At 38.3% G+C, this 27,292-nt stretch overlaps 1 protein-coding gene across 16 annotated transcripts in view; it reads right to left on the bottom strand.

Moving 5' to 3' along the window:
• The window catches only part of MAGI1 (membrane associated guanylate kinase, WW and PDZ domain containing 1), a 642,595-nt gene that overhangs the window by 91,585 nt on the left and 523,718 nt on the right, over positions 1 to 27,292 (bottom strand). For 8 of the 16 annotated variants that reach the window (XM_070359138.1, XM_070359140.1, XM_070359128.1 and 5 more), the window contains exons 4-8: positions 26,687 to 26,893; positions 18,548 to 18,749; positions 9,643 to 9,725; positions 5,699 to 5,737; positions 114 to 171 (exon numbers count right to left, since the gene is read on the bottom strand). In XM_070359138.1, the coding sequence (XP_070215239.1) occupies positions 114 to 171; positions 5,699 to 5,737; positions 9,643 to 9,725; positions 18,548 to 18,749; positions 26,687 to 26,893 (589 nt within the window). The remainder of the gene's footprint in view (positions 1 to 113; positions 172 to 5,698; positions 5,738 to 9,642; positions 9,726 to 18,547; positions 18,750 to 26,686; positions 26,894 to 27,292) is intronic. The other 8 variants (XM_070359139.1, XM_070359142.1, XM_070359129.1 and 5 more) reach the window with 2 other exon arrangements.

Here is a 27,292-nt window from a genome sequence, read left to right as displayed (position 1 = left end):
AATGCTACTATTAGTACTTGTTTTTACCTTATCACAATGGCAAATTCTATTCAGCATAAATGTATATAATTACAGAAGAATGCAAACTAAAATGTGTCTTAATAGGCACTTACTCTACATAGTAGATACCATACACAGGGTCTTCAATCTTTTCCCAACCAGCAGGCAGTTCTGAAAAATAAAAGAACATTCAGAGCAAGAAGAAGATATTCCTGAAGAGCCTAGAGATTTTCAACAACCAACTTAGGCAAAAAAAAAAAAAAAGTCATAAAAATACTGTCTTAAGTCCAAATAAAAATACTGTCTAAAGTTCAATTAAAAAGTGAGCATTATATTATCAGTGTTTTTCCACACAAAGAACAATTCTTTACTGATATTTTGTATAAGCAAAGGAAACTTAATATAATGCAGTCTTAGGTGCCTTCATTCTAAATCAACTATTAAACTAGATTTTAATGAAAATATATTTAAATTTTGCCTTGAATGCCTGGTTCCCATCCTAAATATCTGCAGTGTTCTCATTCTATTGCTAGACTGCCTTACCACACAAGCAAAAATGGCTGAAAATAAATGTTCTTTTTCATTTTCAATGCAAGTCCCATTTTTGCTCTCCCTAGAATACATTAAAACTTGCATCTAATTTTCTCCTTGTTCCTAATTAAAATGCTACCAAGTAAATAAAAATGCCCACCTGGAGTTGAGTTCTTGAGTTGTACACACCTATCACTCAACTGGCTACATCTGGACAGGCCCAAATCTTCACCAGGCTGTGCCTATGAAAGCAGAAACATCGGTCCTGCTCTCCCAAAACTCTCCACATAACTGGGTATACTTCATTCCTTTAAATGCTGGTGGTAAAATGGTGCTGGGGAATATGCATGCCTTTCGGAAAACTCCTCTGTGCTCCACTGAACTTCACTTCATAAAGTTTCATATCGAAAGTTGCAACTCCGTTAACGAGGTAACAGAGGGTTCTGTCATAACAAGAGCTTATTTCCAAAAGCCCACTGCACCAGATGACCCTGTGAAAGAGCAGCTACGTGGTATTTTGTGTCACTAAACAATTTTTCAGGCAGAGCTGCAATTCTCAACTTAATTTCAAAGCCACTCTGCTCTGTGTGTAGTTGAGGCAAGGTGGTATAGAACACTGTACTCCAAAGCGAACCTTTATTCCTAGAAGGACACGTTAGGACTGACTTGAACTGAACATTACACTTGATTGAAAAACAAGACTTTAAAAAACAATCCATGATTTTGTGGTCACCATTTGAAAATAGTGACCATTTCATCAGGGCTTAGGTTTTCCATAAGACACAAACAGTTCTACACTAAAATGGAGTCGTGCATGCACACACACACATGTGCAGACACAGATACACAGACACACACACACACACACACACACACAGGCTAATTACTCAAAGTTTACATTTTGCTCAGATTTGGCTGCACATCAAGAGACATTAATTTTATGGGTTTTGCTCCACATGTTATTTGTTTGCAAACAGAGACATGTTTTCCCCTCCCCCTTTCTTTACAGGCGTGGGGAACACTTAGCAGGTTCTAAAGAAGTCTGAATACTGGGAGACACAGCTACTAAAATGCAAGGCAGGTCCAATGTGCAGATGTTGACACAACTTGGCTTTTATACGCAGTGTCTTGTGAAGTGATGCGAATCAAATGCCTGGGAAGTGGTTTCCCCTTACAATGCTGGAAATTACCATTTAAATGAAAATGAACCAGGAAAAATATTTCCAAAGAGCTGGGAAATCTGAAGATTAGAAAAATGCAAATTGGTGCCCAGGCATATGTTTGTGCTGGCACAGGGCAGAAGAGTGAGTGGGTATTAGGGGACTGACTGCACCTTGTTTAATGAATCAAACTTCTTTTCAAATTCGGCAGCCTTAATGTATGACCTAGGGACTTCACTGGCAGTCCAGTGGTTAAGACTTTGTCTCCCAGTGCAGAGGGTCCGAGTTCTATCCCTGGTGGTTGGGGAGCTAAGATCCCATAAGACTCTGAGCCAAAAAACCAAAACATAAAAAAGAGAAGCAACATTGTAACAAATTCAACAAAGACTCTTTTTTAAAAAATGGTCCACATTTGGGGAAAGAAAAAAAAAAACTTAAAAAGATATATATGGCCTGATCATCTTTGGCTAACATAGGGAAAAAATTAAGAATTTGATCCATTCCATTACTTGTCAAACATTTGTTGAGTGCCTACTCAAACATTTGTTGAGTGCCTGAGGGTGTGCTAGACACCAAGGACACAGAGATAATTACAAGGGCACCGTTTGGGCAGACAATTCAAATATGGCACAGGGAGTGCTCTAATGGAGGTCCAAGAGGGCTTCAAGAAGAGAAGCCACCCTTGACTTAGCCGTGTCACCTACTCGACAACTTACATACTAGGGTTGAGACACGACGTTGGCCAACTGGTACTTGGACATTTGCTCTTCTGGGACAGATTAACAAACTCCAAAAATGGTCCAGCTTTTCAAGATAAAGCTCATTTAACATTGAAAAGATAGATCTCTCACTTCCAATGTGGTGATTAACTTAATAATAGAAATTCATTTCTGAAAGCTTAAAATAGAAATTGGTCATCGATTTAAAACAGGATGCTTGTCTTGCAGTGTGCCATTTGGGTCTAAAAAGTTGAAAATGGGAGAAAATACTGAAGCCTAAAAAATGATGACATTAAAATTTTTTCTTACTCTAAAGTTACTTAAGAGAGCCACGCCCTCGTGTCTAACAACTGTCAGACCTCAGACCAGTCTGGACAAGATATGACTGAGACTGAAGGTGGCGAAGATCCTTTTGGGGTTGTCCAGATCTAAGGTATGAACCTTAGCCATACTCTTTTCTATCTGCCTCATGTTCAGCTACTTACTAACATCTTGAAACCACACCTTTCCCCTAGATTTACCTTGAAGGTCAAATGTAGATTAAATAAGGTTTGAAAACCTTTTACATAGCACCTGGCACCTAAGCTTAGCTAATGGCAATTGTAAGAAAGGCCAAAAGGAGCAGGACAGATCCACGTGGCCTGTTAGCTTGCTGTTCCTACCACTAAAAAATTCACGCTGTACTAATCATCACCATGGAAGCGAATATGGAGCAGACTAATGTTCCCAGAGTTTTGTCAACACACAGATTAAAAGTCATGTTCACAAACAGAGATAAATTTCTAAACTGTGATTCAGTGTTGGCTGAGAGGGGACCTCACTTCTCTGTCTCTGCCTCCTAACTGGCTGCAGCACATGAATACTCTGTAATTCAAAAAGAAGCCTGTCCAAGTGCTTTTTGATTCTGGGGAGTTTACTACAGAAGATGTGATAAATTCTACAAACCCAAAGTGCATAATGGAGCTACCGATTCAGCACAAACAACAGAGCTCAGAAATGACAACTCTGTAAGCAAATGATCTGGGTCCAATACTCAAGCCCACAACCCCTACTTCTCAGACGCAGATTATAGAGAGGGTGTCCTTGTCACATCTAGAATCATATTTTCCAATGAAAACCTTGACAGTTGCTATTGTCTGAAATTAGGATCCTCTTATTAAGAAAATGGGCAGTGAGCTTGTCAAAAGAACCTGAAGTGAATGCAAGGAAAAAGTGTGTGTGTGTATGTACACCACTCTTTATACAGAGGACACAGACAGACAAAAACCAGGGAGTCCTATCTCTACACACAAGGACACATTTGGGCCAACTCTGTAGTACACATGTTGCTCTCCTGTCCCACATTAGACACAAAAAGTATCACAAGGAAGAAGAAAAATGTCCAACAGGGAAGAACTGGTTAATAAATCAGAAAATTGGCAAAAACAATATGTGATCACAGGGACAAATACATAGTAAGATACAATATCATTAAGTTTTCTCTTAAGCCCCATAGGAGCTCGTCTTTACAGGTTAGGAATAGGAAGCTAAGAGAAGGTGAATGACTTCCCCAAGGTGACAGAGTCAGTAGGTGGGAGAGCCCAGAAATGAAGCCAGGCAATGTGCCTTGACCCCTGAGACAGCTTCTGCTTTACCAAACCATCTCCCAGAACTGTGGCTCTGAACATGAAAAGGGATACTATGCAGCCAGTAACACTTACTTTGCAGTCTTTAACAGCACAGGAATGTTTCCACAATGTTACAGGTATACCAAAAAAGAGGACAATTGATTTTTCCCTAAAAATGTCAACATTCAAGCTTCCAAGAAGCAAATAGGCTGTGCCCCTGTGCACAGTGGAATTATCTCACCAGCCAGCTACACATGGTGGTGGGCGCTCACACACATCAGTCAGGCAGCCAGGGGCTACAGTCCATGGAGTTGCAGAGAGTCAGACACGACTGAGCACACACACAGAGTAGTTTAAACTGGTTCCACGAAGGACTGAGGCGCTCATTTTTCATCTGGAAAACCTAGTTCTGTCTTTTTCAACAATAATTAATATCACTAGATTAATATATTTTTTAACTTACAAAATGAGTTTCAAATTGTTCTATTACACAGGCTGAATCTCAAATCATTCCTACCACAATGACAACTTACTGTATGTCTTTAAAAATATATCTTTCAACAGTTATTGACCACTGTTGACATATCCACCAAAAACAACAGGATACGTTCCAAACATTAACAAAGATAGAGCAAAATTCTATTATATCCTGAGCCAACCATGATAAATCATCTTTATTTAGATAATAAAACATCAAACTGAACAAAACCCAATAATCTGTATTAAATATTTATATTATCAGTTTTTAAGGCAAACTTAAAAATGCTAGCCTGATTGAATAATCTCAGGACAGTTCTATTCATACTGATGTTAAATAATCTTGTTTTAAAAATATATTATTGTCAATTTTCAATCAGCCAAGGCTTTCAAGTGCAATTTAGCCAAAACTTGTGCTTTCCCATCTATCGTTTCATACATGCATCAGATGGAAAGCAAACTAATTTTTATACCGTTCAAAGATGAACATTAAACGTTTAACTTACCAGGGAACATAATTCAATATGTTCCAACAGCAAAGATAAAAGAGTTTGGCATGATCAACTAATGTAAATTATTCCCAAACTGCAAGAACTCAGAGTAGTCAGACTTGATTTCTACTGACATACACATTCGAAGGACAATAACACAGAAACCAGCATCTGGTTTTCAAGCCATTCACTACAGTTACAAACTCAACAAGTAGCCTGTGACTAACAATATTACACTAGGACTTAGCAACCATTCAGTTTATCAGTGGAACTGTTGTACTGCTGTTACTCTCCCTAAGATCTTTCAATTAGTCTGGTAGATTTTTGTTTGTTTTGCTTTTCTATATTCCCCATGGAGAAAACCACTCATACCAAATAAATAATTGAGACTGAGATAGACTATAGGAGAGTTCAGGGGACATGGCAAGCATCTATCCCTCGGTTTTTTCTTAATCCTTAATTTACGAGAGTACTGATCTGCTAACTCTCATTCTAGCCCCAATTCCCTCAGACATTTTCTTTGTAGACACAATTTATTACAACTCTGTATGATGTCTGCAGTCAGACACATGAGTTGTATACGACTGACCTTTCGTGGCTAAGCCGGAATGAAAATCGTAATTGAAGAAGTTCAAATTAAAGAAACAGAGGGATTAAGCAAGTCACTGGAAACCAAAGCACCAGAGCAAGTCATGCAGGCTGGGAGGGTTTACCTAGTTCACTGTCCAGCTCCTCCGTATGGATCCCTTCTTCTCCAAAGGAATAGCAGGAATGAGACAGAAAAGAGAGAAAGAAAAATTCAGACACCAGCACCAAGGAAAGAAACTCCCTTCAAGAAAAACAGCAAACACATCACTTTATTTTGTCCTTACCTGCATTGTGGCTATTTCACTGGCTTGGCTACTCAACTCGAGACCTCAGTGTAAATCACTAAACGGGAAGAGCTGATATTGGCAACATAATTACATGGCTCATTTCCTTGCAAGTCAAAATAAGGTTTGATTGGTTGTAAAAGATGACAAACACCTTTGCGGTTTTTGGTGTTCTTACGTGGGAAGTCACTTATTACAGACCTTATTTCGAGCAAACAAAGCTGCTAGACCTTTCAATATTAGTCCTTTTAATCCTTCTATGATCCTCTAATCTGTGAGGCAATTATACTCACAATTAAAAAATTACTTAACCTATAAGTAATACTACTGCCTGAAAAACGGAAGGTGAGGTCAAACTGAGAACAAAGATTCTAAGATAAGCTATACTTTTATCTTTCAAAAGCAGTTAGAAAAATGAACTATGTCAGGATGATATACATCGGGGGGTGAGGCTTGAAGGCTGCCCTGAAAGGACGATTGGGAAGCAGAGTTTACTTTGTGTAAGATTTCTAAGTCAAGCAGCTCAGAAATATTAGAATGAAAACGTTCTCTGTAATTTCAATAAGCAAAACAAGTCAAGATCCTTTTCACTCCTGACCACCTCTTGCTGTCAGTAAAACATTTTGTGATAACTGCAAAGAGAATATAGGACACCATACAACAAGTCACTTCATACACAGTTATGGTTGTCCCCTCCACCATGAGCTAAACAAGCACGGGATCAAGGCAGCTTTCACTACTGCAGCGCTCAGTGCCCACTGGAGCCCTGGATATATAACAGGCACCAAATATTTCTCAAATGGATGAATAAACAAACAAACAAATGAATCGATTATTGACTTTAGTCACCAACTGCCAACAATAAGGTAATAAGGTGGACACTGGCACTGTTCCCTAAGAAGGGAATCTTAGTTACATAAAATCTTTCATGAAAATCCTCATTAGGATATTATTTAAAATATCTTTTGGGGCACTCATTCATTCCCTTAAAAATTCTTTAACGAGATTTACTATGTGCAAGTCCCTGAGCCGTCATCTGAACGTTATGTAAAATTTAAGGAAAAGACTTAGAGTGAAAAATGGCTAGAATTCAAGCTCGGCTAGAGTGGGGCTTCTCGTTTATTGTGTTCAATGATGCAACTGACATTCCCAGAATGCACGTGACATACAAAAAGCATTCAACAATTATTCGTGGAATGTAAGAGCATTCTAAGAAGGGAGAACCGCACATCTAACTATCACAGAGCAGGAACTCAATACGGACTGGGGGTGATGGACAGAATGTGTGATGGAACTAGAGTCAGACAAGCTTAGAGGCTGAACCACAGAGAACTTGGAAAGACAAGCTTTGAACCTGGCATTCACTGAACAGACCAGAGAGCTACAGCATTAAACAGGGCTTGAGTCAGTGGTGATAACACAAACACATTTTAACAGACTGCTCTGAATACAGTGCAAGAAGGAGAGTGGGCAAGAGTGTGGGTCGAAGATCGGCACGACCTTGACTAGGATGGTATACATGGTGAGGAAAATGGAGAATGAATTCCAGAGACGCCAGGGAGGCAAGGTGAACTCAGCTGGTAGTACTGACAGGGAATACTTTTAGAAGACCACATTTGGGTTGATGGGCATCATTAGTCGGGTTTTAATCAAAATGAATGTAAACTCTCTTTAGGACAAAAAGCATTATTAAATATTACAATACTGGCCCAGAGCTCATAAGCAAGGGAGAAATCTAATGGAACTACTAAAACACAGAAATCACAACAAGGGTTATACACTGAATATCAAAATCCCAAATTAGTTTCTGCTTTTTTGAGACAGGAAAAAGATAACAGAACATTTTTTATATAATGTTATACTGTTACATTCAACATGCATATGACCTCTAGAGAGCAGAAAGAAACACAGCAACAGTATTGCAAAAGAACAATGTGATTCTTGTGACCTGATATAAACAACACAAGAGGGTTTTGTGGTAATTGGCAGGAGAAAAGGCAGATGTGGGAATGGATACTTGCCACTGTGGTAGACTCTGCCTGTATATACTAAAACCATTTGTGGTTTTACAGGCACACGGACATACATATAATTTCTACCAGAAAAAGAACATATGAATTCTAACGGTGAAGCGACCATCACTAAGTGAACTGCACTGGATATGAATACATACTTGCTCCAAAGGGAATAATGTTCACACCAGTGACATGAACTCTAAGAATTAAAAATTATTAGAATGGCTAAAAAGAAAATTCAGTAATTGTATCAAAATTGTATCATTTTTCTCAGTAAAAGCTATTGGAATCTTCTATTATCTATCAAATTATACTAACAGGCATTTTCATACATTCCCAGTATAATTATAATGGATAGTGAAACTGAAGATCTGATGGTAATAAGAGGGCCTAAAACAGTTTCAAAATCTCAGGCATCAAATGAAGATTACATTCTGTTCCAAGAAGTTTTATGGTTGGATGTATTTTATGTTCTTATCTTTGAAAACTGGTCACTTCTGTATCACATGTTTAAGAGAATATGTGAATGATCATGATAGCCCATTATCCTTAAGCATGCGAAATAATGCATTTGCCCATGCCCGTTCCTTTTCTTCTTTACGACTAAGCAATCAGAATAAAATGGGTCTCTCAGTTATGCCTCCTCAGTCAGAAGGATTTGTATTTCCACTTGAAGTTACTCAGATAAACATGAACACACAATTCTATGTTCATTTCATGCAATCTTACAATCCACATATATCCTGTAGTTTAAAGCTTTCACAGGATCATACTTTACTGGCTTATATTTTCAAACAAATATAAAGTTTATACAGGCAATAATTCTGCCCCATAGAATAATAAAGTTTCACTAACTTACAGTAAAATGTATATTCAATAATTATACTACTAATTCAAATGCCAGGAATAAATAATGAGTAGTAAATCACGCCATTTCCCTTTTAATTTGTCCGTGTCAAAGAGCAATTTTGGTAAAACAGGACAAATCAAAAGGGAACACACTTGTTCAACCTTAATTTCTTCTTCACTTTTGCAAAAGTAACTAGAAATTCCAAAGCCTTGAATTAGACTTTATTGACAGCTGAACCTTTTTTCTTTAAATTAACAGGAAGAGTGGGGCTAAGGGTAACACCTCAGCCTCTCTTGTGGAAGAATGTACTTTCTCATATTTAAGATACACTTTAAGCCACACAGAGATTCCCAAACATAATAAGATCTGCTTTCTTAATGCTAAACCTGGAGAAACACTCAAATTATGAAGCATGAACACTTCAAGAAAAGTTTCTAATATTTTTTTCTCTAATACTGTCACAATATATGATTACAGTTCAGTAGGTAAGTGACCAAAGCATTTTTGGGTTCTAAATTCGTAGAGACTTTCTAGAGTTTTCTCCAAGTTCCTGAAGGGCTTCGGTTGCATCCACATCTGAATCCTTCCTGGCTGTGCTGCAGCTCTGTCTCTAAGAGAGAGCTGAGTACGTCTTTATGTTTAAACAAACTGTTCTTCTAAAACAATTGTAGAGATTTCTCTCCTGCTTTTGAAAACCATAATGCACTTACTAGAAACTGGATTACCTTTCAAAAACTCTTTGTTAGAAACCTGGCTGACCTTGCTACAACTCTGCACTTCCACTGCAAGGGGCACAGGTTCAATCTGGTTGGTGAACTAAGATCCCACATGCCATACAGTACAGGAAAAGGATAAAAAATAAAATAAAATTTGCATGTGTGAACAACCCCACTTAAACCCAGACTTTCTTAGCCCCTTACCATCATCTTCACACTCCTCCAGAGGCTTCTGCTGCTTGTTCAGGCACCGAGGGTCTAACCAAGATGTTGTTTTTGTATTGTGGCTGAAATTCAGAAACAAGAAATACGTTTGAAAGGGTGGGGGGGGCGTGGAATGTAAAAACTCAATGACAAAAGATTTAAACAGTCTTGAATATTTACTCTTCACTAAAGCAAAGATACTGTCAACAGTCAACTGAGGGCAAAAGAGAGCCCTGGAATAAGAAGCTTGGAGAGGCTGGACATGAAACCCTACTTCCTTCAGGAGGGTCGAGCCCAACCAGAGAAGTGTTTCAATAGACACCGTTTTCCTTCGATTAAGAGACAGATGATAGGCAAATGACTGGGCTGATTGACCTGAAGTAGATTTGGGACAAAATTCTGCTTGAGCAACCAGTCCATTCTATGCAAACTAAACAAGAGGATCAAAGAGCTACAAGTCCAACAGTTCAAGCTGCAAACCAAAAATGAAACACAGAAAAAAAATTTTTTTTCCGCAAGTGTAGGTATGAAGTCTTAAGTTTCAGTTCAGTTTAGTTTAGTTCAGTTGCTCAGTCGTGTCCGACTCCTTGCGACCCCATGAATCGCAGCATGCTAGGCCTCCCTGTCCATCACCAACTCCCGGAGTTCACTCAGACTCACGTCCATCGAGTCAGTGATGCCATCCAGCCACCTCATCCTCTGTCGTCCCCTTCTCCTCCTGCCCCCAATCCCTCCCAGCATCAGAGTCGTTTCCAATGAGTCAACTCTTCGCATGAGGTGGCCAAAGTACTGGACTTCCAGCTTTAGCATCATTCCTTCCAAAGAAATCCCAGGGCTGATCTCCTTCAGAATGGACTGGCTGGATTTCTTTGCAGTCCAAGGGGTTCTCAAGAGTCTTCTCCAACACCACAGTTCAAAAGCATCAGTTCTTTGGCGCTCAGCCTTCTTCACAGTCTAACTCTCACATCCATATATGACCACAGGAAAAACCATAGCCTTGACTAGACAGACCTTTGTTGACAAAGCAATGTCTCTGCTTTTCAATATGCTATCTAAGTTGGACATAACTTTCCTTCCAAGGAGTAATGTTGAAAAAACTGTCACAGTTTTTAATTCTAATTCAAATCTTATTAATTGATGGGAAAAACTTAAGGCTTAAGTGAGAAACAGAATATGCAAAAGCCTACAAACATTGTCTAAAATGTGTTCAAATAAAATAAAACAAATGAAAGGTAATACAGTTACAAGTATCTCAACCAACAATACTTACTTGTCTATGTAGAACAATCCGAATCTAATCTGTCCTAATTTTGCCAATCATGCATACTTTTGCAGGCATGTTAAGAATTTGGGGGTTTTATCCTCAGAACAAGGAGAACTTTCTGAAGGTTTTAAGCACCAGTGTAGGTGGGGAGTGCAGAAGAAACTGGAGGGTATATTTGGGAAGGGTATGTGGAGAATATACAAGACTAGTGCTCAGAACAGTTTGGACCTGGAGATGAAGGAAGAGAAATAACTGGCTCAGAGAACAGGGTATAACCCAGGGCCTGGCTGAGATGCCTGCAGGAAAGCCTGGGCAGAGACAGAGCTCTTGGGAGATGGGGTCCAATAAGCAAAGAAAGCTGAAGGGGAAGAGAGAGGGAGCTGGGGAACCATTATCTTTATCATGAAGCAGGACCTCTAGAATAACCAAAAGCCCAATTAAAACTATCTAAACCTACTTTGTCATTTACATATAAATTACAATTTACTTAATCCTTACCAAGAGCCCTGTGAGAGGAGTATCATTAGTATTAAAATGATGACTCCCTATTTTACACATGAGAAAACTGAGGACAGAGATGTGAAGAAACCTGCAAAGGACACCCTGCTGACACACGGAATCAAATCCAAGGAGTCCCACACTAGAAACCATGGTCTGTGCTAATCTTACAAATAAGAGAGCAAAAATGGAGAATGACGGGAGGGAATATTAGGTGTGATATTTTAAAAAAACACTAGTATCTCAAGATAATTGTAGATTCACATGCAGTTGTAAGAATGAACAAAGAGAGAGCCTACATTCACCTTACCAAGATACCACCAAAGGTAACATCTTGCAGAACTATAGTACAAAGTCACAACTGGGATACTAACAGCCAGTCAATATATGGAAGGCTTCCATCATCACAGGATCCCTCATGTCACCCTTTGATAGCCACACTCGGTTCCCTTCCAACCCTTACCTACAAAAAACCCACTGTTAATCCCTGCTGCTGCTAAGTCACTTCAGTCGTGTCCGATTCTGTGCGACCCCACAGAAGGCAGCCAACCAGGCTCCTCCGTTCCTGGGATTCTCCAGGCAAGAACACTGGAGTGGGTTGCCATTTTCTTCTCCATGGCGACCTCTAATCTGTTCTCCATTTCTGTACTTTTGTCATAACAAAAATGTTATATAAATGAAATCATATGGTATAGAATCTTTGGGGATTTGCATTTTTCATTCAGCATAACTCTCCTCAAGATTGTTGCATACATCAGTAACTGTTTTTATTGTCAGCAGTGTTTCATGGCATGAATGTACTACAGTTTAACCACTGAAGGACACCTGAGTGGCTTCTAGCTTTGGGTTATTTAGAAGAAAACCTATTATAAACAGGCTTTCCTGGTGGCTCAGCTGATAAAGAATCCACCTGCAATGTGGGGGACCTGGGTTCGACCCCTGGTTGGGAAGATCCCCTGGAGAAGGGAAAGACATCCACTGGATCATAGAAAAAGCAAGAGAATTCCAGAAAAAAACATCTACTTCTGCTTCACTGACTATGCTAAAGCCTTTGACTGTGTGGATCACAACAAACTGCGGAAAATTCTTAAAGAGATGGGAATACCAGACCACCTAACCTGCCTCCTGTAAAATCTGTATGCAGGTCAAGAAGCAACAATTAGAACTGGACATGGAACAATGGACTGGTTTCAAATTGGGAAAGGAGTAAGTCAAGGATATATAGTGTCACCCTGCTTATTTAACTTATATGCAGAGAACATTATGTGAAATGCCGGGCTGGATGAAGCACAAGCTGGAATCAAGATTGCTGCGAGAAATATCAATAACCTCAGACATGCAAATGACGCCACCCTTATGGCAGAAAGCAATGAGGAACTAAAGAGCCTCTTGATGAAGGTGAAATAGGAGAGTGAAAAAGCTGGCTTAAAACTCAACAAGCCAAAAAACAAAGATCATGGCATCCGGTCCCATCACTTCATGGCAAATAGATGCAGAAACAATGGAAACAGTGAGAGACGTTATTTTCTTGGGCTCCAAAATCACAGAAGAGAGTGACTGCAGCCATGAAATTACAAGACACTTGCTCTTTGAAAGAAAAGCTATAACTAACCTAAACAGCATATTAAAAAGCAGAGACATTGCTTTACCAACAAAGGTTCATCTAGTCAAAGCTATTGTTTTTCCAGTAATCATGTATGGATGTGTGAGTTGGACCATAAAGAAAGCTGAGCACCAAAGAATTGATGCTTTTGAACTGTGGTGTTGGAGAAGACTCTTAAGAGTCCTTTGAATTGCAAAGAGATCAAACCAGTCAATTCTAAAGGAAATCAATCCTGAGTATTCATTGGAAGGACTAATACTGAAGCTCCAATACTTTGGCCACCTGATGTGAAGAACTGACTCACTGGAAAAGACCCTGTTGCTGGGAAAGACTAAAGGCAGGAGGAGAAGGGACGACAGAGGATAAGACGGTTGGATGGCATCACCGACTCGATGGACACAAGTTTGAGCAAGCACTAGGAGTTGGTGATGGACAGGGAAGCCTGGTGTGTTACATGCAGTTCACGGGGTTGCAAAGAGTCGGACATAACGGAGTGACTGAACTGACTACTATAAACATCTATGCACAAGCTTTTATGTGAATGTAAGTGTTCACTTGGGCTTCCTAGATGGCTCAGAGGTAAAGAATCTGCCTGTCAATGCAGGAGACACAAGTATGATTTTTAGGTTGGAAAAATCCCCTGGAGAAGGAAATGCCAACCCACTCCAGTATTCGTGCCTGGAAAATCCCACAGACAGAGGAGCCTGGCAGGCTACAGTTCATGGGGTTGCAAAAGAGTCCTACACAACTTGGTGATTAAACAACCACAACGAAGTATTCTCTTCTCTGGAGAAATGTGCAATGGCTGGGTTCTATGCTAATTGAAATGTTTAGTTTAAAAAAGTGCCAAACTGCTTTTTGGAATACCACAGAATTTTACATACCCACCAGCAATGTGTTAGTGATACAGCTTCTCTGCATCTTTACCATCATTTAGTGTTTTTTAGTTCATTCTCTAATTGGATTTTTTTTTCTTTTTACTGTTGAGTTTTGAGAGTGGTTCAGATGGTAAAAGCGTCTGCCTACAATGCGGGAGACCTGAGTTCGATCCCTGGGTCAGGAAGATCCCCTGGAGAAGGAAATGCCGACCCACTTGAGTACTCTTGCCTGGAAAATCCCATGGACAGAGAAGCCTAGTAGGCTACAATCCATGGGGTTACAAAGAGTCAGACACAACTGAGTGACTTCACTTTTACATATTCTAGATACCAGTCCATTTTGAGATACAAGCTTTATAAATATGTTTTCCCTGTGTATAGATTGTCCTTTCATTTACTGACCAGTCTTTGCAAAGTGAAATTTTTTCATTTTGATAAAGCTGTGTTGACCAATTATTCCTTTTAGGATTATGCTTTTGATGTCACATCTGAGAACCCTTTACCTATTACTAGGTCTCAAAGAATTTCTATTTTTCTTCCCCTTAAAAATTCTGTTACTTTACATTTTATACTTTACGATGATTTGAGTTTTTTTTTTTTTTAATAAGGCAAGAGGTCTAGTTTCAGGTTAATTTATTTGCCTTTGGCTGTAGAGCTGCTTAGAGTACCATTTTATTGAAAAGGTTACCTTCCGTGCATTGAACTGCTTTTGCATTCTCTACTGAAAGTTGGACACATTTGTGGGTCTGTTTGTGCGTTCCTTTGATCTATGGGTCTTTTTCTTCATCAGTAGCATTCAACCTTTACGACAGTAGATTTATAATAAGCCTGATATTGGGTAGACCGATTACTATGACTTTATTCTCCTTTTCAAAACTGTTTTAACTAGTCTAGTTCCTTTTCCTTTCGATAATAAATTTTAGAATAAACTTGTCAATACTAACAAAATGCCTCACTGAGATTTTTGACAGGATTTATATTAAACCTGTACACACATTTGGGGATAACTGACATCTTTACTATACCAATTCTGAGTCTTTCAATCCATGAATAGAGTAGGTCTCTCAATTTACTTAAACTTTCATTTATTTCTTTCATCAGCATTTTGTAGTTTACAGAATACAAATACTGTACATATTTCATTATATTTATACCTAATTGATTTTTTAAAGTAAATGTAAATTATATTTTATTTTGAATTTTGTTATCTGCTTGTTCATTGTTAGTATATAGATATACCATGGATATTTGTATGATTAGCTTCTATCTTGCTGAACTCATTTATTCTAGAACTTCTTATATATTTCTGGTGATTTTCCAGTTAGACAACCAGTCTATGTACCTTTTATTTCCTTTCATGAGGGTTTTGTTTTTTGGTGTCCGTTTGTTGGTGTTTCTGGATTACTGGCTTCTATAGCTCTAAATCTGGGATATATGAGGTAAAAAGAAAATTCAGGGAATTTATGACTTGTCATTTCTGTGATCCCAAGTTCTCTAGCCAATCTGCATTATTTTTATTTCCTTTTCAAGTCTTCTTATGTTCATTTCCTATACAATATCCAGGGTCTGCAAGTTTATGCTTAATTTTTAATGTTCCAGTATTTCTTAGATTTCCCATAAAACTGTAGAGCTAACATAGACTTACATGTGTATAAGTAAAACAAGGTAGATCTGAGTCTATAGAAATTTAACTTGCTATTCGATGTAAGACAGTCTAAGATGAAGTTTTCAGGACGCGGGACACTGGAAAACTCATCAAACAGGATACACTGCTGTTGTTTAGTTGCTCAGTTGTATCTGACTCTTTAGTGACCCCATGGATTGTAGCCTGCCAGGCTCCTCTGTCCATGGAATTTCCCAGGCAAGAATACTGGAGTGGGTCGCTATTTCCTTTTACAGGGGATTTTCCCAACCCAGGGGTTGAACCTACATATCCTTCATTGGCAGGTGGAGTCTGTAACACTGAGCCATGAGGGAAGCCCAAATGGTGTGCATCTAATAATTTAATGTGTATGGAATTGGGCTGCTGCAGACCAAATCACAGAGTTGTCATCATAAGCTATACTTTTGCATAAATTTTCTATTAAACAACAGACAAAAGATTGGCCTCAGTTCAGTTGCTCAGTCGTGTCTGGTTCTTTGCGACCCCATGAATCGCAGTACGCCAGGCCTCCCTGTCCATCACCATCTCCTGGATTTCACTCAAGCTCATGTCCATCGAGTTGGTGATGCCATCCAGCCATCTCATCCTCTGTCGTCCCCTTCTCCCCCTGCCCCCAATCCCTCCCAGCGTCAGGGTCTTTTCCAATGAGTCAATTCGCATGAGGTGGCCAAAGTACAGGAGTTTCAGCTTTAGCATCATTCCTTCCAAAGAACACCCAGGGCTGATCTCCTTTAGAATGGACTGGTTGGATCTCCTTGCAGTCCAAGGGACTCTCAAGAGTCTTCTCCAACACCACAATTCAAAAGCATCAATTCTTCAGCACTCAGCTTTCTTCACACTCCAACTCTAGCACTGATTAAAAGCTAAACTAGGTTATAAAAAGTAAGCAAATCAGCATACTCTCCTCTAAAGAACTCAAAGTCTTGGATCTTCATTAACTATTTTTACTAACCACAGTCCTCACTAACCCTCAAAATAACCAATTTTTTTTTTTCAAATTTATCAAGTCAGTCTTGAGCAAAACTATTAACACATTCTTTTCCAAAAGTTTGAGTTTCACATATTACTGTATTAGGAATTCCTCTGTTGTTATTTTCCTTTGCTCCACACAATTCTTCCTTACTAACAGACATAATTTAAAGGACAACTTCTCACAAAAGCTAAGTACAAAATTCTAAGCTTATAGCTGACATCCGTTTTCATAACATTTACGTTTCTCTGTAATAACCACATGATGAAGATAAACATGGTAACAGTAACAATAATACTCACTAATTGGCACAAGCCCAAGTTTTATATCCCTTATCTCATCTAACTCTCACGAAAATCTGACAGGGTAGGCGTGATCAATAACACTCATGTCCTTCTACAGATAGGGAAAACTGAGATGCGGAGAGGCAAACTCAAGGTCAAACAGATAATGATCTTTGGGGAGTTCTTAACCACTGTACTTTCCTAAATCTAAGGCAAAGACTTCACTGTCCACCCATGTCTTCAACAAGCATTTGTTATTAACATGAAGACACAAATGTGGACTGTCATCTCCTTCAGGCTGGAAAATAACCCAGGAGCAATAGCTTACTCATCTCTGATTTCCTAGGTTAGTTCTGAGAAAGGATGTTTTGAGACCCAAGCCTTCTCCCTTATTCCCAAATCTTTAAGAAAATTGTACTTTCTTATCCTTGCTGATTTTTCTGATTACAGAATGTATGCTGGAATATCTTTCTAAGTGGGAATATGTATTCAAACCCCACAGAAATGTATAATGTAGTTAAGAAAATAAATTCCTTAAATTCCTTACTTAAACTCAAGTGTTAATAGATATTTCTGGAATTTTCTTCACATAGAATTATATCTACATTTTCACAGAAAACAAATATACACACAGCACAGTACATAAGTGTATATACCCATGTATTTTACAAAATAAGATACTTCATGTTGTTCAGAAATGTCCTCTGTTGTTATTGTTCCATGAACAGCAGACCTGTAACATTAATCCATCTGAGTAGAACAGATTTACCTACGTTTTGAATTGTTTCAAAGTTTAATTGGTCTTTTTATTTTTATTTTTTACAGGTTCATAATACTATGGTGAATGTTAATAGGAAATCTCAAAAGGAGGGACAAAAAATTTTAAAAATTGACTGTCATGGTTAAGAAATTATATTAGCTCAGATTTTCTAGAAAGGTTTCAATTTTATAAATTTTTTTGTTCCTTTCCAGTATTGGTTGCTAATGTTTAACTATATAATATTTAAGTTTTTAATTTTAAAAGACTTTTCACATCTTTATATTCTCAAACTTTAACCCATTTGCCTTGCACCATGTAAAAAAATTAACTAAAAATATATCATATACCAAAATGTAAAATGTAAGCTGTAAAACTTCTAAAACAAATATAGCAGAAAATGACTGAATTTTGACTTCAAGTCAGGTAACGATTTCTTAGGTTCCACAATAAAAGCACAATTCACAAAGGAAAAAAGAAAGTGATTAGAGTTCATAAAAATTAAGAACTTCTGGCTCTTTAAAAGATGCAGTTAAGAATGAAAAATCAAATTTGGACAAAATGTTTGCAAATCACAAATGTAATTAAGAAATTGAATCAAAAATATGTGAAGAACTCTTTAACACTCAAAGGAAACTGTAACCCAATTAAGAAAAAAAAAAAAGCAAAGGATTTACCTCTTCTAAGGAGCTAGATATATTCTTCATATTAATATATAATATCATAATTTATATATGCACCATAATTTAGTTGTTTGACTCTTTAGGGAAATAATTATTCTTATGCTTCCTCCAGCTCTTCAGATGCAATGGTTAGGATGTTATGCTAATTGCTTTTTTTGTACAAGGCTTGTTAAATTGTAGGAGAGAAGACCAATAGCATGTGATCAATCCTTTTAGAGTTAATTTACATCTGTAGCTGCTAGAGAAAGAGAAAGGAAATAGGGGGGAAAAAGGGAGAGATTCAAGTAGAAATAATGGTACTTTACTCTATAAAATAGACTTCTCCATTTTCGGTATAGGCCATCTCCCAGTTTTCAGGTAGAGGACCTAAATTATCCTCTGCAGAAAGAGGTAGGTATTGAGGGAACTTCTGAGAAGGGTCCGTGATGGGAGCAGCGATGATGCTACTATTCACAGGTGGGTGTGCTGCTTCTTGGAGACTGTGCTCTTCTTGGTCACCAGAATCGGCTATTTATTCACCAGAGAGAGAAAGAGAGAGGAAAACAAAAAAATTCATCAATCATACTCCAAACCAGGGTGATCATTATTGTGCACACTTATGTTCTTAAAATCCTTTCCTAACTGCAGGACATCAACTATATTCTGTCTTACTTAGATGAAAGTTCTTTTAATAGAAAACACTGACATGATGAACCAAATTTATTTTACTGAAAAAGAAGAAAAGGAGAAAATACGCTCAAATAATGCATTACTCACAATCCCGGAAATGTCAAAGAAGAAACATATTCATGACTCAAACCCTCAAGTCCCTCTAACTTTAAGAAGGCCATCAAGTCACAGACTGAGCTGAACTCTCATTACTTAGGTATCATTTGGCTTCATGACTCAAAAGGACTTCTGGGGCAAGGAAAAAGTCCATGCTGAAAACACAGAGATAGTGACATTATCATCCATTTGTAAAAATTTATCTAAAATATTTTTGGTAGATGGTGGTGAATATCAAAGAATGACAAATCAAACTAACAAGTCTACAAAGGTTTAGAATATAGAGACAGCTCCACCAATGAGTCAGTCTAGCCTCTTTTGGAAAAGTGAGTAGAATGTTCCTGTGAAAACCAAGACAGTTACCCCCAAAAAGTATCCTGTGGGTGGACTGATTTGACTTGGGTCTTGAAGGCTCTAAGTTTCTGAATCTCTTTGCCTTCTTGTTAACTAGAAATATCCAGAGGGGATGTCATCAGAGTTTCCACAAACGGCATTGTTGACATTCTGGTTGAATTTTTATAGAGGCTGATGATATTAAATGTCAATCTCTATGGGACTTTAAAACATTAATCGGGGGATGTAGTCATTTTCTGTCTCCCACAATAGTTCTCCTACAGACATTTCTGATTTACTCAAAGCCAACTGAGGAATAATAAAAGGTTGCTTTCAAATCTTTCTCTGATGAGTAGCTCCCAATGACACACATGAGAATAAAGGCAATCCAAAAGCTGGATGGAGGATGCGTCAAGCCTATTAAACAACTACCTCCACCAAATATCCACTGCCTTGGAGAAGGAAGCCTGGGGTCTTTCAATGCCCTGCATCTATAACCTCTTCCTCTGGTACCAACCACTCAGATCTCCGTTTGGAAATCTTCTCCTTCATCGAAGGTTTGTGTGGTCCAGGTGGACACTGACCTATGCCCACTCCAAGCTCACGCAGGAGGCTCAAGTCACACCCATTTCACTCTTGCATTTACGGTTGGATCAGGCACATGATCCCTAGCAAACTACTGATGGTTCAGCATACAAGTGCTTGCTGAACTATTAGGCAAGAGGTAGCCTCTTGATGCTAAAATTAATAAGCTGGTAGAGTCTCATGTTGTGAGATGAGAATGCTGATGGTGCTGATGGCCATCTTGATGAACCTTGGCAAGGCTTATCTGAGAACTAAACCCTCATGGAGAAAAGATGAAATATGAGAAAGTCACCCAAAACCCCTGATGAAGCCTCTCTCATTACATGTACTCCTGGCTTCTCTAATTGCTTGATCCCCTCAACTCCCTCTCCTGCTTAAACCAATCTGAACTGCTTTTACAATTTGCACCCATGAGTGGCGATTAGTAAAATTTTAAGTTAGAAGAAAAAAAGAGGAAATTAGGCCACCATGGGAGAAACAGTTTGAAACTGGTGTGAGCGTATGTGTTCAGTTGCTTCAGTCGTGATCGACTCTCTTTGCAACCCTAGGACTGTAGCCCACCAGGCTCTTCTGTCCATGAGATTCTCCATGCAAGGATACTGGAGTGGGTTGCCATGCCCTACTCCAGGGGATCTTCCCTAACCAGGTACTGAACCTGTGTCTCCTCTGTCTCCTGCACTGTAGGCAGACACTTCACAGCTGAGCCACCAGAAAAGCCCTTGAAATTGGTAATGAATAACAAAAATTCAAAAGTTGGCAAGAATTAAAAGCATGCATGTGTGCTAAGTCTCCTCAGTCATGTCTGACTCTTTGTGACCACATGGACTGTAGCCCTCTAGGCTCATCTGTTTATGGGATTCTTCAGGCAAGAATACTGCAGTGGGATGCCATTCCCTCCTTCAGGCATGGCTCCCTACTTCAGAGAATAGATTTGGAATTAGGTTCAAAATACATACTTTGAGAGCACCCAGGTGATTGAGATTCAAGTACAAGCATTACATTTTGAAGACTGAGATACAAAAAGTACTTAAAAAAAAAAAAATTCACTGGAATCTTTAGTTTCTCAGATAGGTTTAGTCAGCTGGCAATGTGCCAGAGTACGGTGCAGCCACATGGTACAAATAACGGATATCCAGAACACTACATCCTATCAGAAGGAAGTAGAGAACTCTGTGCCAGGCAATTAACATCCTGAAAAAAGTGGACTCAGGGTTTCCAGATCTCTGACTCTTTACGAGAAGGTGGAAATTTATATTTCGATGCAAAAATTACCAATCTACCAATCATAATTCCTTAACAAAATAAAGCAGTGTGTCTGGCTCAAGCAAAAAAAAAAAAAAAAGAAAAAAGAAAGGTAGTGACTATAAGCACTGACTGTGAGGCCAGTCTACTTGAGTCTGAATCTTGGCTTTATGTTTACTGGGTTTACTCAACCTTTACGTGCTTGAGTTTCCTTATCTTTACAGTCAGAATAGTAACAGTACCTACCTTATAAGATTGTAGGGAGGATTAGTTTATGTAAAGCACTCAGAACAGTTTTTAATATACAATAAACCTCATCTTTCTCATTAAAGTTGTTATTATTAATCTTTTCTTCCTGGCCAGAGCTGGCCCATAGGCTGCAGATTCATAACAAACAGGCAGAAAAGGATGGATTAGACATCAAACCACAGATCAAATCACAGTGTGCCTGTTTCTAGCTGTGTGTCTTTGAAAGAGACTTTACCTTTCTGGGCATCTGTTTTCTCATCTGTAAAATGGGCATAACACATGCACTATAAGAATGGAACGTTTTCAATACACGCAAAGCAGGTGCCAAAGCACCTGGCGCTCAGAGTGCTCCAGAGAGCTCAGGACCAGGACTGGCTACCAGAAATACCCAGGGCCAAAGTCAGTGGTCATCTCTTAATATGACATTTAAGAGTCAGAGAAATGCTGGGACAATAGTAGACACTGAATAATTTGACTGAAAAATCTTAATTAACCCATTTTAATAGAAACTAGATGTAACAGGAAAAGGATGGTAGCCATAGGTAGCTCACTACAGATGAAAAGAGAAATAATGTGATTTAATACCTAATGTATACAATTTATGCTGAGAAGAAGAGAGAGGAGGGAGAGGAAGAAAGTCCTGCCAGCATTCCAAAATCTCGACTACATGAAGGGAATATTAGCTCACTGGAAATACATATATGTAAATTGTAACTTCCTAGAGAAAAAAGAAATTCCTCTAGCAATGAATCCTTATTTTAAATTATCCAATTATTTATTTTATAGGGTCTCAGTGTCTTCCTGTTTTAAAACCACTTTATTTACATATAACTGACATACGAAAAGTTACAGATATTAATTTCTCAGCTTTGAGGTATAACTGACAAAACTGTAAGATATTTAAAATGTACATCATGACAATTTGACATGTGTTACCCAAGGATTCCTTCCATCTAGTTAATTTTTTGGGGAAAAAAAAAAGATAGATATTAAACACATACAGCTTGATATGTTTAGTTTTCTGTTTCTTTTTTCAATAGAACCTTAAACATTCTCATTCTCTGAAAGAAAATGAGAAGTTCAAAAATGAGAGAGTGGGGCAGATTTTAAAAATTCATACTCCTTATCACAGCTTTGACCCTGACACATGCTCTGACTTCAAAAACTCTTTCATTTAATTTACAAACATTTAAGAGCACTGCTATCATGCTCTAACGATTAGATTACTAAATTATTACTAAAGATTGCCAATGTATCCAAAGAGGACAGGTAGAATGGATTACTGGAATACTGAGACTGGCAAGTAGATAAGAAGCTACATGCTCCAACTGCCCAGTGGGATTGATAACACTATTTCTCAGGGTTTCTGTCTACAAAATGGGGAAGATAATAGTTAGACTGCTTATTTCTCAAAATTTCCAAAAGGTTTATAATATACATGTGAAAAAGACTCATAAACCATAAACAAACACAGAAAACATTTTCATTTGCAGACACTTCCCAGTATTTACATCACACACACACACACACACTCAGGAGATTTTGAAGATGACTTTGAGAACATAAGCTCATGTCAAACACACATTCTGGAGCTTATTTTAAATTACACATGCATTTAGATTTATGTGTACACTCACTGTGTACATAACCAGTCAAAACCTTTGATGCTGCAAAGGGCTAACAAACTTAACTTAAAACACAAAGCCATATAGATTCTGGAGTCAAGGTTTTTGGGTTGAAATGACAGCTTTGACCCTCACTGGCTGAGTAATACTGGACAAGTGGTTAGGACTCCCCAGTAATATGCATGAGAGCTTACCAAAATGCCTGCCACAGAGCACTGGGAAACATTAGCTCTTTTGGTAATATCGTTATCTCTTGACATTCCAAAGCAGTATTTTATCATTAATCACTAATGAAAAGAAGCATCGGCAGCCTAATGTTGAACAATAGGGAAGCCGTTGAGGAAACAAGCTTTGGAAGACAATTAAATAACACTTTTGGTGTCTCTTAGATACGGTTGATGGATGCATCAACTACTTTTTAGTTGTAGTGGTTTGTTATATATTTTCCAAGTTTTTCATTAGTGAAAAAAATCTTTTAAAAAAAAGTTTTAATTTATTATGTAAATAACTGTGTGTTTTGCCCAACAATTTAAGCTTACATCTATCTTCGTGAAGCACATACAGTATTCTCTCTCTAGGGCCTCCTTTAAATCTATAATTTGGGCATTATTTGAGGACGATTCTCCTTCTGCCTTGTGTTCGACAGTAAGTTCTATGGTAATGAACCTGGGATGACTGCTCATTACTCAGCTCCTGCCTCCATCTTCGCTTTCAGAAAGGAAGGCACAACCTCCCCAGGATGCTCCAGGCCTTCAGTAGCCTGTTCTTCTGGCAGCAGACAGCGCCAATATTATTTAGGCGTGTTATTTAGATATCCTGTGTTCCTTTCAAAAGACCCAAGCAGATGTCAGCTGAAATCGTACCAACAGCCCATTATTTAAAAACATCCTAGTTAAATATCATTTTAAATAGCGGTATTGTGTTTCTATATTTGAATCCAGTACCCTTCATCACAACTGGCCCAACCAGGAGCCAAGACCTCGAAGCGGCTGGTGGATTGCTACTTATCAGTGGTTCAGAATGCAATATGCTTTGACACAGCTGGCATGGTACACATCTCACAGACTGGGCAGTGTCAATTATTTCGAAGAATTCACACGGGTGAGAGTATGACAGCTTCTCAGCTGTCATACTTGCAGTCTGGTAAATAAGAAGACATATTCAACATATCCCTTGCATACTGAAGATGCCCGATTGCTTGTCTATCTCAAGATCAATTCTCTCCCTGTACATCTGATCAGGTGACAATCAGCTTTCTTTCTTTGTGCATAGATGAATGTTTAGACTGCTTTTAGCAATGATGACCAGGGGCCAGATTTTTGGTTTTTTTGACACCAGGATTTCAAATAGGGGTGTTACAAGGTCAGATTTTCTGAGGCTTGGCTTCTACAACAGAGATTTTTAGCAGTTAGAAATTAGGAAACACCCAGACCTACAATCAGCTATCCCTGCTCTGTTCATGCTTTGTACCAACAAATCTACTTAGTCAATGGAGGACATACAAAGGTACACGTCTATATTTTGGGGTTATATCGTGATTTGCTAGTCTTACTTGCTGAAAAATCAAGACCCTTTTTTTTTATCCATAATGTGCTTTCATTTTGGTGACAGCTACTATATATGGATAAAATATTTTGAAGTAGGTAAAATTAGCTGATTTCAATAAATGCCTAAGTAAAAACAGGTAAATTTCTCCTAGATACTGTTAACAATAGGTCAGTGACCGGCATAATGAAGAAAATGGAAATTTTCATGAACTTGAATCCTTAAAGCTGGAAGGGGGAACCTGATGTGATTGAACCCTAATCAGTAATTAGAGAAGTTAGATACTAAGTTCATAACAAGACAGCTACCAAGAACAAAGCTAGGGTAGCAAACCGGGTCTCCTCCTTTCTCTAGTGCTTCTTGCAGAATGGCTGGGCTACTGTTATGATGACAAGCCACCAAAAACATTTTTTTTTTAATTGTTAACTTGAAAAATTTTAGACTTCTGTGTTCAATGAATGAGAAAGCTTCAGAGAGGTCCATACAGGCAGTAGAAAGCACTCAACTAATAGAAGCTGTTTTTCTGAAAGACTGTTAGACTTGACAGCACAAGGAGGAAAATATTCTAAAATATCAAAGAAAACAAGTACAGGAAAAACAGAAGAAACAAGATGGTCTTCAAAGTCACAACCTTATAGACTGGAGTAACTCATGTCTTAGGCATTTGTTAAATTTTGAGTTACTCTGTGTATTAAACCCCCACAAAGCCAAAAATATTATTGACCCATTCTGGGTCACTGTGCTAACCTACAGAGCATATATCATGGCCTCAGTGAACAGTGCCTCCCAGGAATGTGCACTTCCTAATCTGCATAGCTTTATGCAGAGGGTTTGTCCTTGAAGAGCCTTTCATAAAATACAGCCTACTAAGCTAGAGCATAGATAGCTCTGACTGTATATTAAAAATTATACTGCAATGAGTAATATATGCTATGCAATATAAAATACATATACAAAATATAATCTTAGAATATTTATTATTTTTCCATTTTTTATTTCTTATGGAATGTAGTAAACTTTGCATTAATTAACTGAAAACATGATTTACTTCCACTGTATCTCTATCTACAAAGGTATGAGATAAAAGGATGCATTCCATATAGCATCAAAGTGATATTAAACAAATTCTCCTACTTTTCTTTATAAACAATCAGGCATAATTATGGAGCAGTGTCAAGGCCAAGTAATAAATGAACAAAATAGTGATTCTTATAGGTATCATTTTGAAGAGAGAGAAAGGATGCCGATTATTTTTTATTTCCTTCTACAAACACTTCCCTCCTGTCCCTTTAAGATAGCTGGGTGAAGTTAAAAGATTCTTGACAAGAAGCATGAAAAAAAAACCAGGGAAAAGATCAGCTATTATACAGAGCGAAGTAAGTCAGAAAGAGAAACACAAATGTCGTATATTAACGCATATATGTGGAATCTAGAAAGACGGTACTGACGAACCATCACAGGGCAACAGTGGAAAACTGAGACATACAGAGCAGACTTGCGGACACAGTGGTGGAAGGGAGGGTGGGACGAACGGAGAGCGTAGCATGGAGACATACCCGCGAACACATGTGAAACAGACAGCCTGTGGGAATTTGCTGTATGACCCAGGGAGCTCAAGCCAGTATTCTGACAACCTAGTGGGAGGGAGGTTCAAAAGGGAGGGGACATATGTATACCTATGGCCGATTCACATTAATGTATGGCAGTAACCAAAACCGTATTGTAAAGCAATTACCCTTCAATTAAAAATAAAAATTTAAAAAAAAAGGGAGATGGGAGGGAGGTTCAAAAGGAAGGGGACATATGTATACCTATGGCTGATTCATGTTGATGTTTGACAGAAAACAACAAAATTCTGTAAAGCAATGATCCTTCAATTAAAAAAATTAATAAAATTTAAAAAAGAAAAAAAAAATTTCTGGGCACAGGAAAAGGATAAAAAGACCATCTCTTCCATAAGCACTGTGTGGTCAGAGTTTGAATTTTGGTGATCCTTCCAAATTCTTGCTGAGAACAGAAACCTCCTCACAACTCCTTGTAAATCCTCCCCCCGCCCTCCTTTCCCAAGTCCACTGAGGGGGAGCATCATCTGGTCTTTACCTGTAAAGCTACTGTTCATTTCAGGAACATCATCCTCTTCCTCATTCTCCGCGTGGACTATGCCAGCATTTTGCATATCATTGTAGGACTTGGTTCGCTTTGGGGTCGACTGCTTGGAGCCAGAATGAAGGTTTTGCAAGGCATCCGTCGTGATCACTTTCCCACTGACTGGCTGGCTAGGAGGTTTGGGTGTCCCATAATAGTTTCCTAGGTGATGGAGAGACACATTTGCATGTTTTAGAAAGAATACTTTGTTTTTCTCAAGTCTGCAAATCCAAATCTCTTAGCCCATTCAAAAAAAAAAATTTTTTTTTTTTTTTTTTTTTAGATTAGAAAACCAGAACAAACTGTATTTCATTTCTGGAATGGGTAAGAAAACATGTTGGTCCTACCCAGTTAGACATGGAGATTTCAGAAGCCAGGAGGAAAGCTGCATTGTGGTGGGGAAAGAACCTACTAGGGATGAAAACAAAAGCGGCTGTGCAGAATGGAAAAGCTTCATCCTCATTACATTTGAATTTCAATTGGTCACCGTTTCACATATATGCACTAGCATAATGCAGAATCCAATTTGGAGTGAGTGGCACACAAAATAACAAATTCATT

Source organism: Bos mutus, chromosome 22, assembly GCF_027580195.1.
Source record: "Bos mutus isolate GX-2022 chromosome 22, NWIPB_WYAK_1.1, whole genome shotgun sequence".
NCBI classification, from domain to species: Eukaryota; Metazoa; Chordata; class Mammalia; order Artiodactyla; family Bovidae; genus Bos; species Bos mutus.
The sequence above is the reverse complement of the archived record's forward strand: the minus strand, read 5'-3'. Positions and strand labels throughout refer to the sequence as shown.